General features: G+C 41.6%; 6 protein-coding genes across 6 annotated transcripts; 3 read left to right on the plus strand and 3 right to left on the minus strand.

Annotated features, from left to right (window-relative positions):
* On the minus strand, window positions 1–677 carry SAMD00019534_123350 (hypothetical protein; the record flags this gene model as incomplete). Its single annotated transcript, XM_012892397.1, has 1 exon — window positions 1–677. A coding segment is annotated over one exon (677 nt), but the record flags the coding sequence as incomplete, so codon positions are not given.
* An 874-nt stretch (window positions 678–1551) lies between these two features.
* On the minus strand, window positions 1552–2378 carry SAMD00019534_123370 (hypothetical protein; the record flags this gene model as incomplete). Its single annotated transcript, XM_012892398.1, has 3 exons — window positions 1552–1620; window positions 1705–2238; window positions 2298–2378. The coding sequence occupies 3 exons, from the start codon at window positions 2376–2378 to the stop codon at window positions 1552–1554; spliced, it is 684 nt and encodes a 227-aa protein (XP_012747852.1).
* A 588-nt stretch (window positions 2379–2966) lies between these two features.
* SAMD00019534_123380 (hypothetical protein) lies at window positions 2967–3422 on the minus strand (the record flags this gene model as incomplete). Its single annotated transcript, XM_012892399.1, has 1 exon — window positions 2967–3422. The coding sequence occupies one exon, from the start codon at window positions 3420–3422 to the stop codon at window positions 2967–2969; it is 456 nt and encodes a 151-aa protein (XP_012747853.1).
* A 1358-nt stretch (window positions 3423–4780) lies between these two features.
* On the plus strand, window positions 4781–5272 carry SAMD00019534_123390 (hypothetical protein; the record flags this gene model as incomplete). Its single annotated transcript, XM_012892400.1, has 1 exon — window positions 4781–5272. The coding sequence occupies one exon, from the start codon at window positions 4781–4783 to the stop codon at window positions 5270–5272; it is 492 nt and encodes a 163-aa protein (XP_012747854.1).
* A 291-nt stretch (window positions 5273–5563) lies between these two features.
* Window positions 5564–8998, plus strand: SAMD00019534_123400 (hypothetical protein; the record flags this gene model as incomplete). Its single annotated transcript, XM_012892401.1, has 8 exons — window positions 5564–5638; window positions 5696–6667; window positions 6750–7049; window positions 7113–7523; window positions 7586–7696; window positions 7786–8581; window positions 8667–8793; window positions 8905–8998. The coding sequence occupies 8 exons, from the start codon at window positions 5564–5566 to the stop codon at window positions 8996–8998; spliced, it is 2886 nt and encodes a 961-aa protein (XP_012747855.1).
* A 792-nt stretch (window positions 8999–9790) lies between these two features.
* Window positions 9791–11390, plus strand: SAMD00019534_123410 (hypothetical protein; the record flags this gene model as incomplete). The annotated part of the gene is made up of 4 exons (XM_012892402.1): window positions 9791–9827; window positions 9904–10137; window positions 10199–10504; window positions 10567–11390. Coding segments are annotated over 4 exons (1401 nt in total), but the record flags the coding sequence as incomplete, so codon positions are not given.
* Window positions 11391–12865: the final 1475 nt, after the last annotated feature.

The following is a 12865-nucleotide window of genomic DNA, read 5'->3' on the forward strand; positions in this document are numbered from 1 at the left end:
CGATCTAGGGCGACGTAGGCGAGCTTCTCCTTGATGTCACGAACGATCTCACGCTCGGCGGTGGTGGTGAATGAGTATCCACGCTCGGTCAAGATCTTCATCAGGTAGTCAGTGAGGTCACGACCAGCGAGATCCAGACGGAGGATAGCGTGTGGGAGGGCGTATCCCTCGTAGATTGGGACGGTGTGGGAAACTCCATCACCAGAGTCCATGACGATTCCGGTGGTACGACCAGAGGCGTACAGGGAAAGGACGGCCTGGATGGCAACGTACATGGCTGGGGTGTTGAAGGTCTCGAACATGATCTGGGTCATCTTCTCACGGTTGGCCTTTGGGTTGAGTGGGGCCTCAGTCAAAAGGACTGGGTGCTCCTCTGGGGCGACACGGAGCTCGTTGTAGAAGGTGTGATGCCAGATCTTCTCCATATCATCCCAGTTGGTGACGATACCGTGCTCAATTGGGTACTTGAGGGTCAGGATACCTCTCTTGGACTGGGCCTCATCTCCGACGTAGGAGTCCTTCTGACCCATACCGACCATGACACCGGTGTGTCTTGGGCGACCAACGATCGATGGGAACACAGCACGTGGAGCATCATCTCCGGCGAAACCGGCCTTGCACATTCCGGAACCGTTGTCAATAACCAAAGCTTGAACGTCTTCTCCTTCCATTGTAGTTTATATGAGTGATAGATAAAGTGTTTTAAAAAAACAGGTAAATGTTGTTATATTATACAGTTATTTGATTTAAGTTGTGATGAAGAAACAATAATGTTCCAGTGACTGTACTTATGTGTTGCGGCTGGATGCGAGAGAGACACAGAGTAAGAGTTCAGATCTGAATAAAAATAAAATCAATTCAAATATTTAATTAATGTCCAAATCAAGGATGAAGGTTTGGGTTCGGATGGGTTGCTTTCCACCCACTTTCAACTAATATGACAAGCAATTTTTGATGGGTTTGTGGGGGTGTGTATGTTCTTGAACATCCAAATATGGACTGTTTGGTTTGTGTGAGGGTATGTTGACAATGACCCAAGCCAAGTCAGTGATTGGCAAGACAACCCATGGGTTGTAGTTGGTCTACACATTACTTTGTTGTGTTCTGTAGACAGAGAATAGCAATTGAGTTTGGAAGTAGAGATAGAGAGACATAGAGAGAAAAGATGGTGACGACCAGAGTTCTTGAACCCAAGTTGACAACGATAAAACATGCTGCGACGAACACAGTCAAGTAGTTTGATAGCGATAACTTGTCGTTGTACACTGTCAATACGCGATTCTCTCCACATTTGACTTGAACAGACAGATCCTCTATTTGAATGATCGTGTCTTCCTTGTCAACATTCTCCTTGATCCCATAGGTCACACTATGTCTCTTCAACGAATCCTACAACCTACTTCTGCATTCATATACATCAATGAAGTAGTTGGACCATTGGTGTTAGCCAGGAATCGAGATCGATCAATCATTTAGACTGTCAGCTTCCATGATGGTGAAATGGAAATAGGTGGTTTATTATTAGTTTAACGAATAATAATAATTTAGGTCTTAGGATCTTGCCAAAACCTGGATATCACCGTTCTCCAATACAACATAACGATCAGTATCCTTAATAATCTAAATTATTGATTGATTGATTTGGTGTAAGTGATTGGAACTATCCCATCCAGGCACGATTCCCTGATTGTAAGAAATACAAACCTTTTTGTCAAATTGTTGTTGGATTGATTCTTGTACTTTGGCAACCTGGATATTAACAATCTGTTGCTTCAGACTGTCTCTTGGGATGATGTCACCTGGTTGATGTTGCTTGAGAATGGCGTTGATCTCCTTTCTCCAACTCAATCTCTTGACCTTGATCTTGCCCATCTCGACCATCTCTTCCTCTGCACATCTCTGCTGTATACTATCCTCTGCATTGTCAATCTGGTTGGTACTGGACTTCCTCTCACCCAACGATCTCAAGAATGACCTCTTCTTGTCCAGCTCTGCTGCGAGGGCTGGCATTTTGACGGCAAGCTTTGATCTGATCTTCTCCATTCTGGCATCCTTCCTCTGGATCCATCTCTCAATCTTCATTTGCTTCTTCTCCAGCTCCCTTGCCAATCTACTCTCATGACACTTGTTGGCCTTGCACTCTGGATGACCACAAAGATCTTGATGTTTCCTCTCCAACTTGGCAATCTTTCTCAATATCTTTTGTTCAAGTTTTGAGTTTGGATTACCAATATTGTTCTGTTGAGTTGTAGTAGTTTTTGTTGGTGCACTTGGTACTTGATAATAATATCCAGTACCTGGAATATATTGTTGATGTTGTTGTTGGATATCAACTTGGTAAACTGCGGGTGGGGCAGATGGATAAGGTTGGACAACATTAACATCATTTTTAATACTGTTATTATTGTTAATATTGGTGTTGGTATCAATGTCAATTTCGTATGTCATTTTAGATATGGTAATTAATAAATATTTAATGGTAGTTAGATGTTAATTATTATTTCTTTGTTAGTTTGATTGTTTGTGGAATGTTTTATTACTAATGATATGTGAGGTCTATTTATAAATAATGTATCCCAGGTGACTGTTGGCTAATCGCTTGGAATCCCAAAAACAAGTGATTATCACTTTGACCCCAGAGACCGGGTTTGTCTTGAGACTTTGTGATGATCATGTGTCGGTCTGAAGTTTTCCCCCACCGACACACTCATACACACACGACGAGACTCCCTGAACACTTGGCTCCACCCAACAACAAACACTCACTGAATGGTCAGAAGATGTAATTGGAGTTATAATGATGTAACTCTATCACTGAACATGTCCATGGAATCAGCACTGAATGTGTGTTTGATGGAAGGAAGATTGGAAGGAAGATGATTGATTACTAAAGATGGCATAGAGTTTATTTATTATCCTCTATAACCTAGTCTCTTTCTCTACACATCAAGGGAAGGGTTGAGCGCTTAGTTCTTGATTCCGTGCTTCAAGTTGTACACCTGCTTGGCAATACGGTCGAGATCACGACGACCAGTGGAGGTGATTCTGCGTCCACCCTTGACGGCATCGGTCTCGATGACCTTCAGAGCGGTCAGCTGCTTCAATGCGTAACGGATGAGACCACCGTTGGCAATGTGGAAGTGGTTTGGACGGACACCATCACGTCTGTTGCCACCGAAAACCTTTCTGTAGCACTCAACACCATCACCGTGACGGAGGTAGACCTTACGGGCCAGGACGGCGATTCTAACGTAAAGCCAGTCTGGGTTGATGGGTGGGAGCTCCTTGTGAGTGGCAGTCTTGACGATATCGACCCAACGTGGAACGTGGACACGTCCAGTTCTCTTCAAGAACTTGGCGTAGTGGGCAATGAAGTCTTGTGGGGCAACATCCTTAACAGTTACACTTTGCATGGTGGCCATCTATATATTATCAAATTTATGATGTATCGCATAATGTTGTTTCATTTCATTGATCGTTGATTGATTGTTTGAATGAATGTGCGAGGATTATGTTTGTTAGAATAATTGTCGTCACGATCTTTAGGGTGATGTGATGAATGTTGGATGATTGACGATGAATTATTGATGATTGATGCTGTGAATAAGTTGGATTGATCGAGCGTCTTCTGTCTTGTCACTATTGTCAATGAGTTCGCGTCACATCGACTGGCAACATATCATCTATCTGTCGTGAATGTTTGATCAGATCAAAGTCTCCAAATCCTTCATGACATATCATCACTGATAACCATTGATTGTCATTGATGTCGTGGTTGGTCATGATCTTGGCATTCATTAATTGACAAACAGTCGCTCACTTGATCGCTCTCTCGCATTATTGTTTCTCGCAAGTATACATATTCTCTGCTTGTTGTTGGCTGCTGTTGTTGTTGTGATGTTGATTGAATTGAGTTGCCTGTATGATATGATATTCACCTTGTATATGCTGTTCTATCACTCAGAGTATGTACGAGAAAGTGAGACATAGTTGTTGACAGACCCTCGAAATCATCAAACTCAGACTCTGTCTAACACACGCATTCTTGAAAATAAAAAAAAATAAATCAACTAATCTTATACAAACTTATGTAACTAAATTTACATAATAATTACACAAACATCAACACTAGTTTGATTATTTTTGAATTGAATTTATTTTTAAAAAGCGATTCTCACTACACTTGACGAAATGTGTGAGAGGTGCAGGAATGAGTGGGATGCCTCTGGCGAAGATGAATGAAGACACTTGACTTTGATTTGTTTTACAGGATTCACCATCATACTAGCTAGGTAGGTCACAGATACATGTACATTATTCATTCATTCATTCATTCATTCATCATCAATTTATGTTTGATTATGAGTGTCGATGTTGATGATGATGATAATTAGGACAAAGCGATAACAAGAAGCGACTAGTGTATCTCGATGTTGGAAATATGGACTCATTATCACAGTTGGTCAATTGTAGATAACTATGTTAGCCGATCGTCTAACATATGGAGTTGTACCGGTGAATCATATGTTGGTGGAGATGATCAAACAGTTTGGTGTGATAGGATCGACAAAGATGACAATGATGTGGATAGTGACTATATCGACCGACAATGACGATGACGACAACGACAACTAGAAATATCAAGACAAACACACTACAAACATCGATGGATTCATGAATGAATGAATGAATGATGATTGATTAAAAAAGACAAGACAAAATAAGACAAGATTACTAATCAATCAATCAATCAACCACAACAACATTATAGATTTAGAAAATGACTCACTCATACGGTCAACGCGCAGGTACCAGACACAAGTTCGCTCGTGGATTCAGAAACCATGGTATTCTCAAGACCACCACCTTCTTGAGAACCTACCGTCTTGGAGACATCGTTGATGTCAAGACCACCGGTAACGTCCACAAGGGTATGCCACACAAGTACTACCACGGCCGTACTGGTCGCGTCTGGAACGTCACCCCACGCTCAGTTGGAATCGTCCTCAACAAGCGTGTCGGTCCACGTTACATCGCCAAGAAGATCCACGTCCGCATTGAGCACGTCCGCCCATCCAACTCGATGGCCGCCACCAAGAAGGCCATCGCCGAGCGCAAGGCTGCTTTCCAGAAGGCCATCGCTGCCCGCAAGGCTGGCAAGACCGTCGTTCTCCCAATTCTCCCAGTCCCACCCAAGACCGGCTTCTTTGTCAACCCAAGAGACTCTGAGCTCCAGACCATCACCCCACTCAGATACGAGTTGCTCCTCTAAGAGTATTTGCAATCTCTCTATTCCAGACGACTGCTTACACTCCTTGGTCATTTTATAATAAAATAAGTCTAGCTACGCTTTAATCAATGACTGCCAGTGTGTCTCCATCGTCATCCGCCTCGTGGCGACCTTGAATGTCCACGCACGCAACAGGTGGTTGGTTGAACATCCACTTTTAAAATGAAGGGGGTACCCTTCACTTTATCTTTAACTTTGTGAATGTTTGGTTGAAGGATAGAGATAGAGATAACACTGTACATACATACATACATTTATACATACATACAATCAATGGAGAATATACTCAACTTTGGATCAAACAACTTTGAAGTCAAGTTGTTGGATCAACTCATAGACAATCAGAATGTATGTTGATGCCAACTCACTCACTCATTCAATGACTAACCATACGTCTGAAATCAGGAAGCCAAAGTAGGAGCTGTATTACAACAGTTTATTAATCATCCTCAAGCTTGGACACGTATTAATACAATACTTGCTGGATCGACTAATGAGAAGTCATTGTTCTTTGCACTTACAATATTGGAACAAGTGATTAGACGTCAATGGACAAGTCTGGCACCACAAGAGCGCCATCCAATCTTGAACCAATTGTTGACCATTGTAAACATTGCACCGTCTGCCAATCCAGCCACCCCCAGTGCTCTGGTACGCAAGAAGACCAACTCATTGGTGGCACAGTGCATCGTGAAGGAGCATCCAAACTGGCAACAGTTCATTGGTGTGATTGTGGCGGCTGGCTCGAGACCCGAGTGTTTGGAGTCACTATTGCAAATCATTCGCGAACTGGCACTGCACTACAAGCGCAACATTACATCCATGTTCACACTAGATGCCGAGGCACTACGCTTGCAGCGATCAATCTTTGGCGACCTCTTTGGACGTTGTCGCCAGGTGGCCGCCAATGCAGGTGCGCCACAGCCATTGGTCAGCGAGGCACTTACTGCCATGTCGGAGCAGTTCGAGTTGGTTGACTCCAACGCACTTTATGAGTCGTTCAATCTGGTGGTCGAGCGCATCAGTGCCACGCCTGCACATCGCGGCACATGCACACTCATCCTTATTGAGTTTATCAATGCATTGGCACCAGATACACAATCTGAAGCGATCAGCACCTTCTTCAAGGCTATCGTTGGTACACTCAATCAATTCATACCGGCGAGCTTCAAGCAGGTCAATGGATTCTATGTCAACAATGGAATTCTTTGCACCAACATTGTCACATTGCTCACATCGACCATTCGCAAGTTCTTCGGCACACTCCACACATCCTGTCCAGATGCCGTACTTGTTGCCGACCGTCACATCATCCTCATGAGTTGGATCAATGATCAAAGCATCTCACAATCATGTTTAGACTATTGGACATTCAAGGTAAGTCTCGGTCGACATGTCGTCGTCTCATTCACTCATTCACTCACTCAATCAATCATCCAAACATTGTTACATTCAATAGTTTGACAGTTTGAATGAAGCACGCCAGCAGAAACAACAGACGGTATTTGATGCAACACCTTTGGTCGAACCAATCAGCAGGTCGTTGTACAAGATGTTGAAGAATCAAGATCGCGAGCTGATTGAGACAAGAGAGAATGGGGCAGAGAGAGGAATACTATATCGTCTTACAAGGGATTCAACAGATGACGACTGGATCACAATGTCCCAAATAATCCAGCCATGTTTGAAGTCACTCCTTCTCAACTACTCCGCATTGGCCTACAACTCCTTCATCCAGAAGTTGACCAAGATTACATCAGTAAGTGATCACATATCCCAGACTCAATCGCTCGCCCCTTGCTCACTCAATCACCAACAACAGAAACAAGAGTACTTTGCACCAAGTAAGTTTAGCTCAGCAATATGGTGCGTTGGAGTGTGTCTGGATTATGGTAGATCAAATGGCGATGTGGACGGATTGGTTAGTAGCGTGTATAATTTCAAAGACCCATTTGGTGGACAGTACGCCAGCTTGGTGGCAATGGCCGTACTCTATACTATACAGAATGCCAAGAGATATCTTGCGACACCAGATGTTAAAGTGACACCTATCATTCAGCTACTACTCGAATGGATCAAATCTGGTGATGAGAAATCAGCCATCGTTGAAATAAGCATCTACACACTATTGACAGTGATCAATGTTCGATCAGGTCAACTAGTCATGGACTTTCCAGACCTACACATCACACTTAATCAGATGCTTGGTCTGTCCAATCTAAACAAGTCACACGTACGTATTGATCAATCATTCAATCAATCGACATGGTACTAAAATATTACATCACATCACAGAGAATGATTATATATGAATGCATTGGCACCTACTTCCATTCATTTGGAGTTGTAAATAGAGAATTACCAGCGTCCTACTTGGCGCTCATCACAGAACCTTTGGGCCAAATCGTAATTATCATTGTGATCATCCAGATCAAGGCAATCCATACTCGCTCGCTCACTCACTCACAATCAATTAATCATTCCAACCATTCCAGTTGTTCTCCAAGAGATTGGAAACACATGGCTTGAATGAATGGTCAAACAATGTCAATAGCATACTTCAATATAATACATCATTGTCAAAGTCTGCCAAGTTGCCGATCTATTCATCACAGCTCATTTCAATCTCTGGCCATTTGCTTGAACTTTATCGATGGAGTAATCAAGCCTCCAACGATGCATCATATCTTGGTCAACAAATAAGTTTGAAGAAGAATATTATAGAGATACTAGAGAGTTGCCTCAATCAAAATGCCGAGGTTGGACGACTGCCACAGCAAAAGATCGATGCCATTGTCAATGGAGTAGTTGTCCCTTTGCTTGGACTACTCACCAACGATCCACATACCTCATCACCAGCATTCATCAGTCAAATCCTGCCCAAGATACTCCAATTCCTCAGTGTACTGCTGTCCAATGACAACCTGGTCCGCGCACTCAGCTCGACGATGAGCCCATCAGTGATCAAATACTTTGTGTCACTTATCTACAAGTCATCGGCACAGCAGCAACAGGCCATTTGTAGCAAGTTGTGGACATTGATGGAGGTCATTGTGTCTGGACCGGCGGCGGCACTGATGGACGAGGAGCTCTTTGGAGGCTATCTGACATTGGCTGAGAGCTGTCTACGTAGTACAAGCTCAGACATTCACAGTGGAGCACTACAATCAGTGTCATCATTCTTTGTAGCTTTCAACAAGAGTGTTCATCGTCTTCAGATATTCGTATCAATGAAGAATCAGTTCATCAAGTTATTAATGATCTTGGCATTGAATCCAGAGTACAACACATGTAAGTCATTCAGTCAATCAGCCAGTCATTCAGTCATAGTGTTCGCTAACATGGACATATTACTTCATTGCCCCGTGGCGAGCAGCCCAAGACAAACTTAGTCAAACATTATATGAACTCATGGATATGTCCAAGAATGATGGAATCGATGTGAAGGATGGTGTAGGAATGTTGATCAGAGGTGATGCACAACAACTACGTGATTTCTTTGAGTAAGTATCATACAAACTCGAACGAACCAATCATTGTAATCTAACAATTGGACACCAATCAATCAATCAATCAATCAATCAAACGATCAATGTGACATTATCAATATTTAGAGTTATCAGAAGACATCATTATGATAGCTTTGATGTATTCGACCAGACATTGAAGAGATTCCTTGCCACCACATCAATGACTACCACTGGATAGTTCTAATGTTCATTGCCCTCGTTCCAGTGACCAAGTCATGGAAATCTCCATCATTTGATCAACACATCATCATCTGATCGTGTGTGGTGTGTTGTGGTGTGGTGAAGTCGGATGTCTGTCCTGGACATCACTCAACATCAACCCTTACACACACACATACACACACATAACGTATCTGATTGAACGATATCAGATGTCACATCAACAATAGATAGATAGATAGATAGAGAATTTATTAATAGTTGTTCGTAAACAACCACTTGTATGTCTTTCTCATTGTCAGTCACTCGTTTCATTGCACAAAGAGTCATGCAGGTAGGGTAGACTACATCCTTTTGATACATACACTCACCTACCATCGATGAATGCCTCTCACCAGTCCATCCATGGATGGTGATGTGCACTACTACCAAGTGCCGTTCATGGGTTAGGTGGGTGGTATCATTGACAATCGATTGTAAGATGATTGATATCATTGGTTGTTTGTGGAGTTCATTCTACATTGTTTCATACAGACCTTAGATAATTGATTGATTGATTCATTCAATCTCCAATTTATCATACACTAATTTCACATCTATTACTACTACTATTACTACTACAACTACTACAAGTTATTACAGGGTCAATCTTTCAACTAAGCAGGGATAACATTTAATTGGATAATATATTATTGGAACAATGGTCTTTCCAAAGTCACCAAAATGTCTTGGATTACCTGGCGATAATATTATTGGCGATGGCTTGGTGGAGGATGATTTTTATGATATGGATTCAGGATTCTATCTCCCATATGAGGTCACTTTATATATATTCTCTTATTTAGATTGTATGTGTTTATTCAATCAATCAATCAATCAGAATTACCTAACTAATCAATCAATCAATCAATCAATGATTAATAGTCGCTGATATATGTATTTTAAGATTAGTATCAAAGAAGTTCTTGAGGATATCATCAGAGTATTCATTATGGAGAATGTTCACAATTAGACTTCAAACAAATAATAAGCCACCACCTAGAGTATGTCATACTGCTGTGGTACACAACAACAGAATGTATATATATGGTGGACACTTGCCGGACAGTCATACATTTATCAGAGAAGTAAAGAGTGATCTCCATGAATATAACTTTGGTATGTTGTTATTATTGCCATCGAACATTCATCATCACTCACTCATTCCCCAAACATTCAGAGACAAGAAGATGGAAAATGAAGACTACTAATGGTGTACCATTACCGGCAAAGACTGAGCATAGTTCGGTGGTGTATCAAGATTCCATGTATATCTTTGGAGGATACTCTGGTCCTCAGACATATTTGGATGTATCGATTTATAAGTTGGACTTGGAAACATTCGAAGGAAAGTCAATACAGGGTAAAGGTGCAATTCCCACTGGTCGTTCAGCACATTGTGCCTGTGTCTGGAATCACTACATGTATATATTCGGTGGATGGGATGGTACTGAGTCAAACAACTCTTTCTTCCGTTTCAACTTTTGTAAGTTCCCCTGCAGTCCCCTCCAAGCCAACCCGACATTGCTAACATATATTATAATCAAGTGACTGAGGAGTGGAGTAGAGTACCCGCCAAGGGTACACCACCACCATGCATTCGATCACATAGTTGCGTACTGTTTGATAACTCATTGTATATCATTGGTGGTTATGGCCCTGATGGCCACACAGAGTTCCCATACAGCTACGACTTGCTCAACGATCAATGGATGCCATTGATGGATAATCGCGATGGACCTTGCTCACGATCACGTTTGAGGACAGTTGTCTATGACAACAATCTCTGGTGTGTAGGCGGTTGGGATCGATCGGCATACTACAACGATCTGTGGAGTTATAGCTTTGAGACCCGCAAGTGGACCAAGATCAATCCCTACTTTGATCTAAAGGGCATTGGTCAGTATTCATTGGTGACTCATAAGAATCAATTGTATATATATGGTGGCTACAATCCTACAACCAGCTCACCACAGCCAAATCTATACACATACATGGTTGGCAATCCATCATTAGATCGAGCAGTTAGTGATGTCGCACCAATACCCGATGGTAATGATCAGTCATCATTGGTCGGTGGCACATCAACAACATCATCATCCAAAGATGAGTCATTGTTATCAAGTCCGAACTTGAGTGGTGACGGTTGTGCCACAACATCAACGACAACAACCACATCATCCAATCGACCAAGTAAGCCACCAATGATGGTCAAATCAGATAGTATATTGTCGATGCTTGAGGGCTTCTCCTACCCCTCTAGTGAATGTGATGATCTTGACCAAGTGATGAATGACAACCTTGTCGTAGTCGACATTGGTAATGACAATAATTGTGGAAGTGTGTCACCATCTGCATCAGGAGTTCCAACTCAATGATGAACATGGACAATTAGCAATTAAAGTTATCCGATCTTATACAATGAATAATGTTTGATGACGACGACGATGAGGATGGATTGTTTGACCAACCTGGATGTTGTTGGCAACTATGTTTGTTAACAAATAATACAGAGAGAGGGCTTTGGTTTTGATCTCTGTTCCAGTAAGGTCTTAGCACCTGGGATGATAATATTGTCTTTCAAGTGATCAAATTGGAGATCTGGACAATCCAACTTGCCCCCATATATGATTTGTTTGGACTTGTTGCAGACTCGATCTATAATGTCAATATAATTCTTTTGATACGTATCAGTAGTGTCTGTTGTTGGACAGCCTATTGATAAGATATACAAAAGAGGCTTCTTTCTAACCTGATGATCCACTTGTGGATAATACTTTGTGATGTAGGTAAAGGTAAGATCTCATGTTTGGTCAGTCCGCTTGCATCTTCAGAGTGGTTGTTACCTGATTTAGCATTTGTTCCAGAGAGGCCTCCACCTGGGGATTGAAGCATAGAAGAATGATATCGGCATCGATGAGTGTAGTTTGACACTTGGGGAAGGTAGTTATCAACTTGTGTTGTGTCGACCAATGTGATGTCATACACCTTTTCATCCACTGTAAGCTTGTGACTTTGCTCAATGTATTCCACAGACCTCGTCAATCCAATTTCTCCAATGATCACCACTTTGATTGGTGCCACTTCAGGTCCTCTCATTGTATTGTGTGTGATTGAATAGATTGATTGATTGATCTATCAATCAACTTTGATCTATCAAAATGATCAATCCCTCCCTTTTGTCGTGAGGCCTTCCTCAACTTCACATTTATAACAATCCTACAATTCGCTACATCCAAATCTTCTCTACACTGGGTTAGTTAAGTAGTAGTGATCTTGATCAAGTGATGATTGACCGTAGTCGTTGTAAACAATAGTAATATGTAGTCAAGTATCGATGTTCAACTCAAGTGAACAATAATTAAAGTTTGAATGATCAGTGGATAGAGTAAACTGAGTCAGGGAGTGTATTGTATTATGATAACCTTTTGCATTACATTAAGGTAAAGGATAATCACCCAAATATCTCCCCGAAAGTGATGAACGAAGAATAGGCGAGCCCAAAGCCCACACACTCACTGAAACAGCCCCACAACCCACTTGTCCTAGCCCATAACCTGGTCGTCTCTTCACACTTTTCCAACCATTCAGTGCTGTGTTATTTGAAAATACATCGATTGGATTCGAATGAAGTCTCCTCCTATCATTGAATGTTTGTTTGTTTGGTACATTGTGTACACGAAGAAGAACATGTTGATCTTTGCCCCAAACTAATTAGTTGTTAGACATAACGTACATTCTTTATTCACTTCTATCATAATATAATATTATCCTATTATATGATTCAATCATATAATTAACATACACTTCAAGATTATTAATACCATTATCCTTTACTACTACTTCA

The sequence above is a fragment of the Acytostelium subglobosum genome (assembly GCF_000787575.1).
Source record: "Acytostelium subglobosum LB1 DNA, scaffold: scaffold41, whole genome shotgun sequence".
Taxonomy (NCBI): Eukaryota; Evosea; class Eumycetozoa; order Acytosteliales; family Acytosteliaceae; genus Acytostelium; species Acytostelium subglobosum.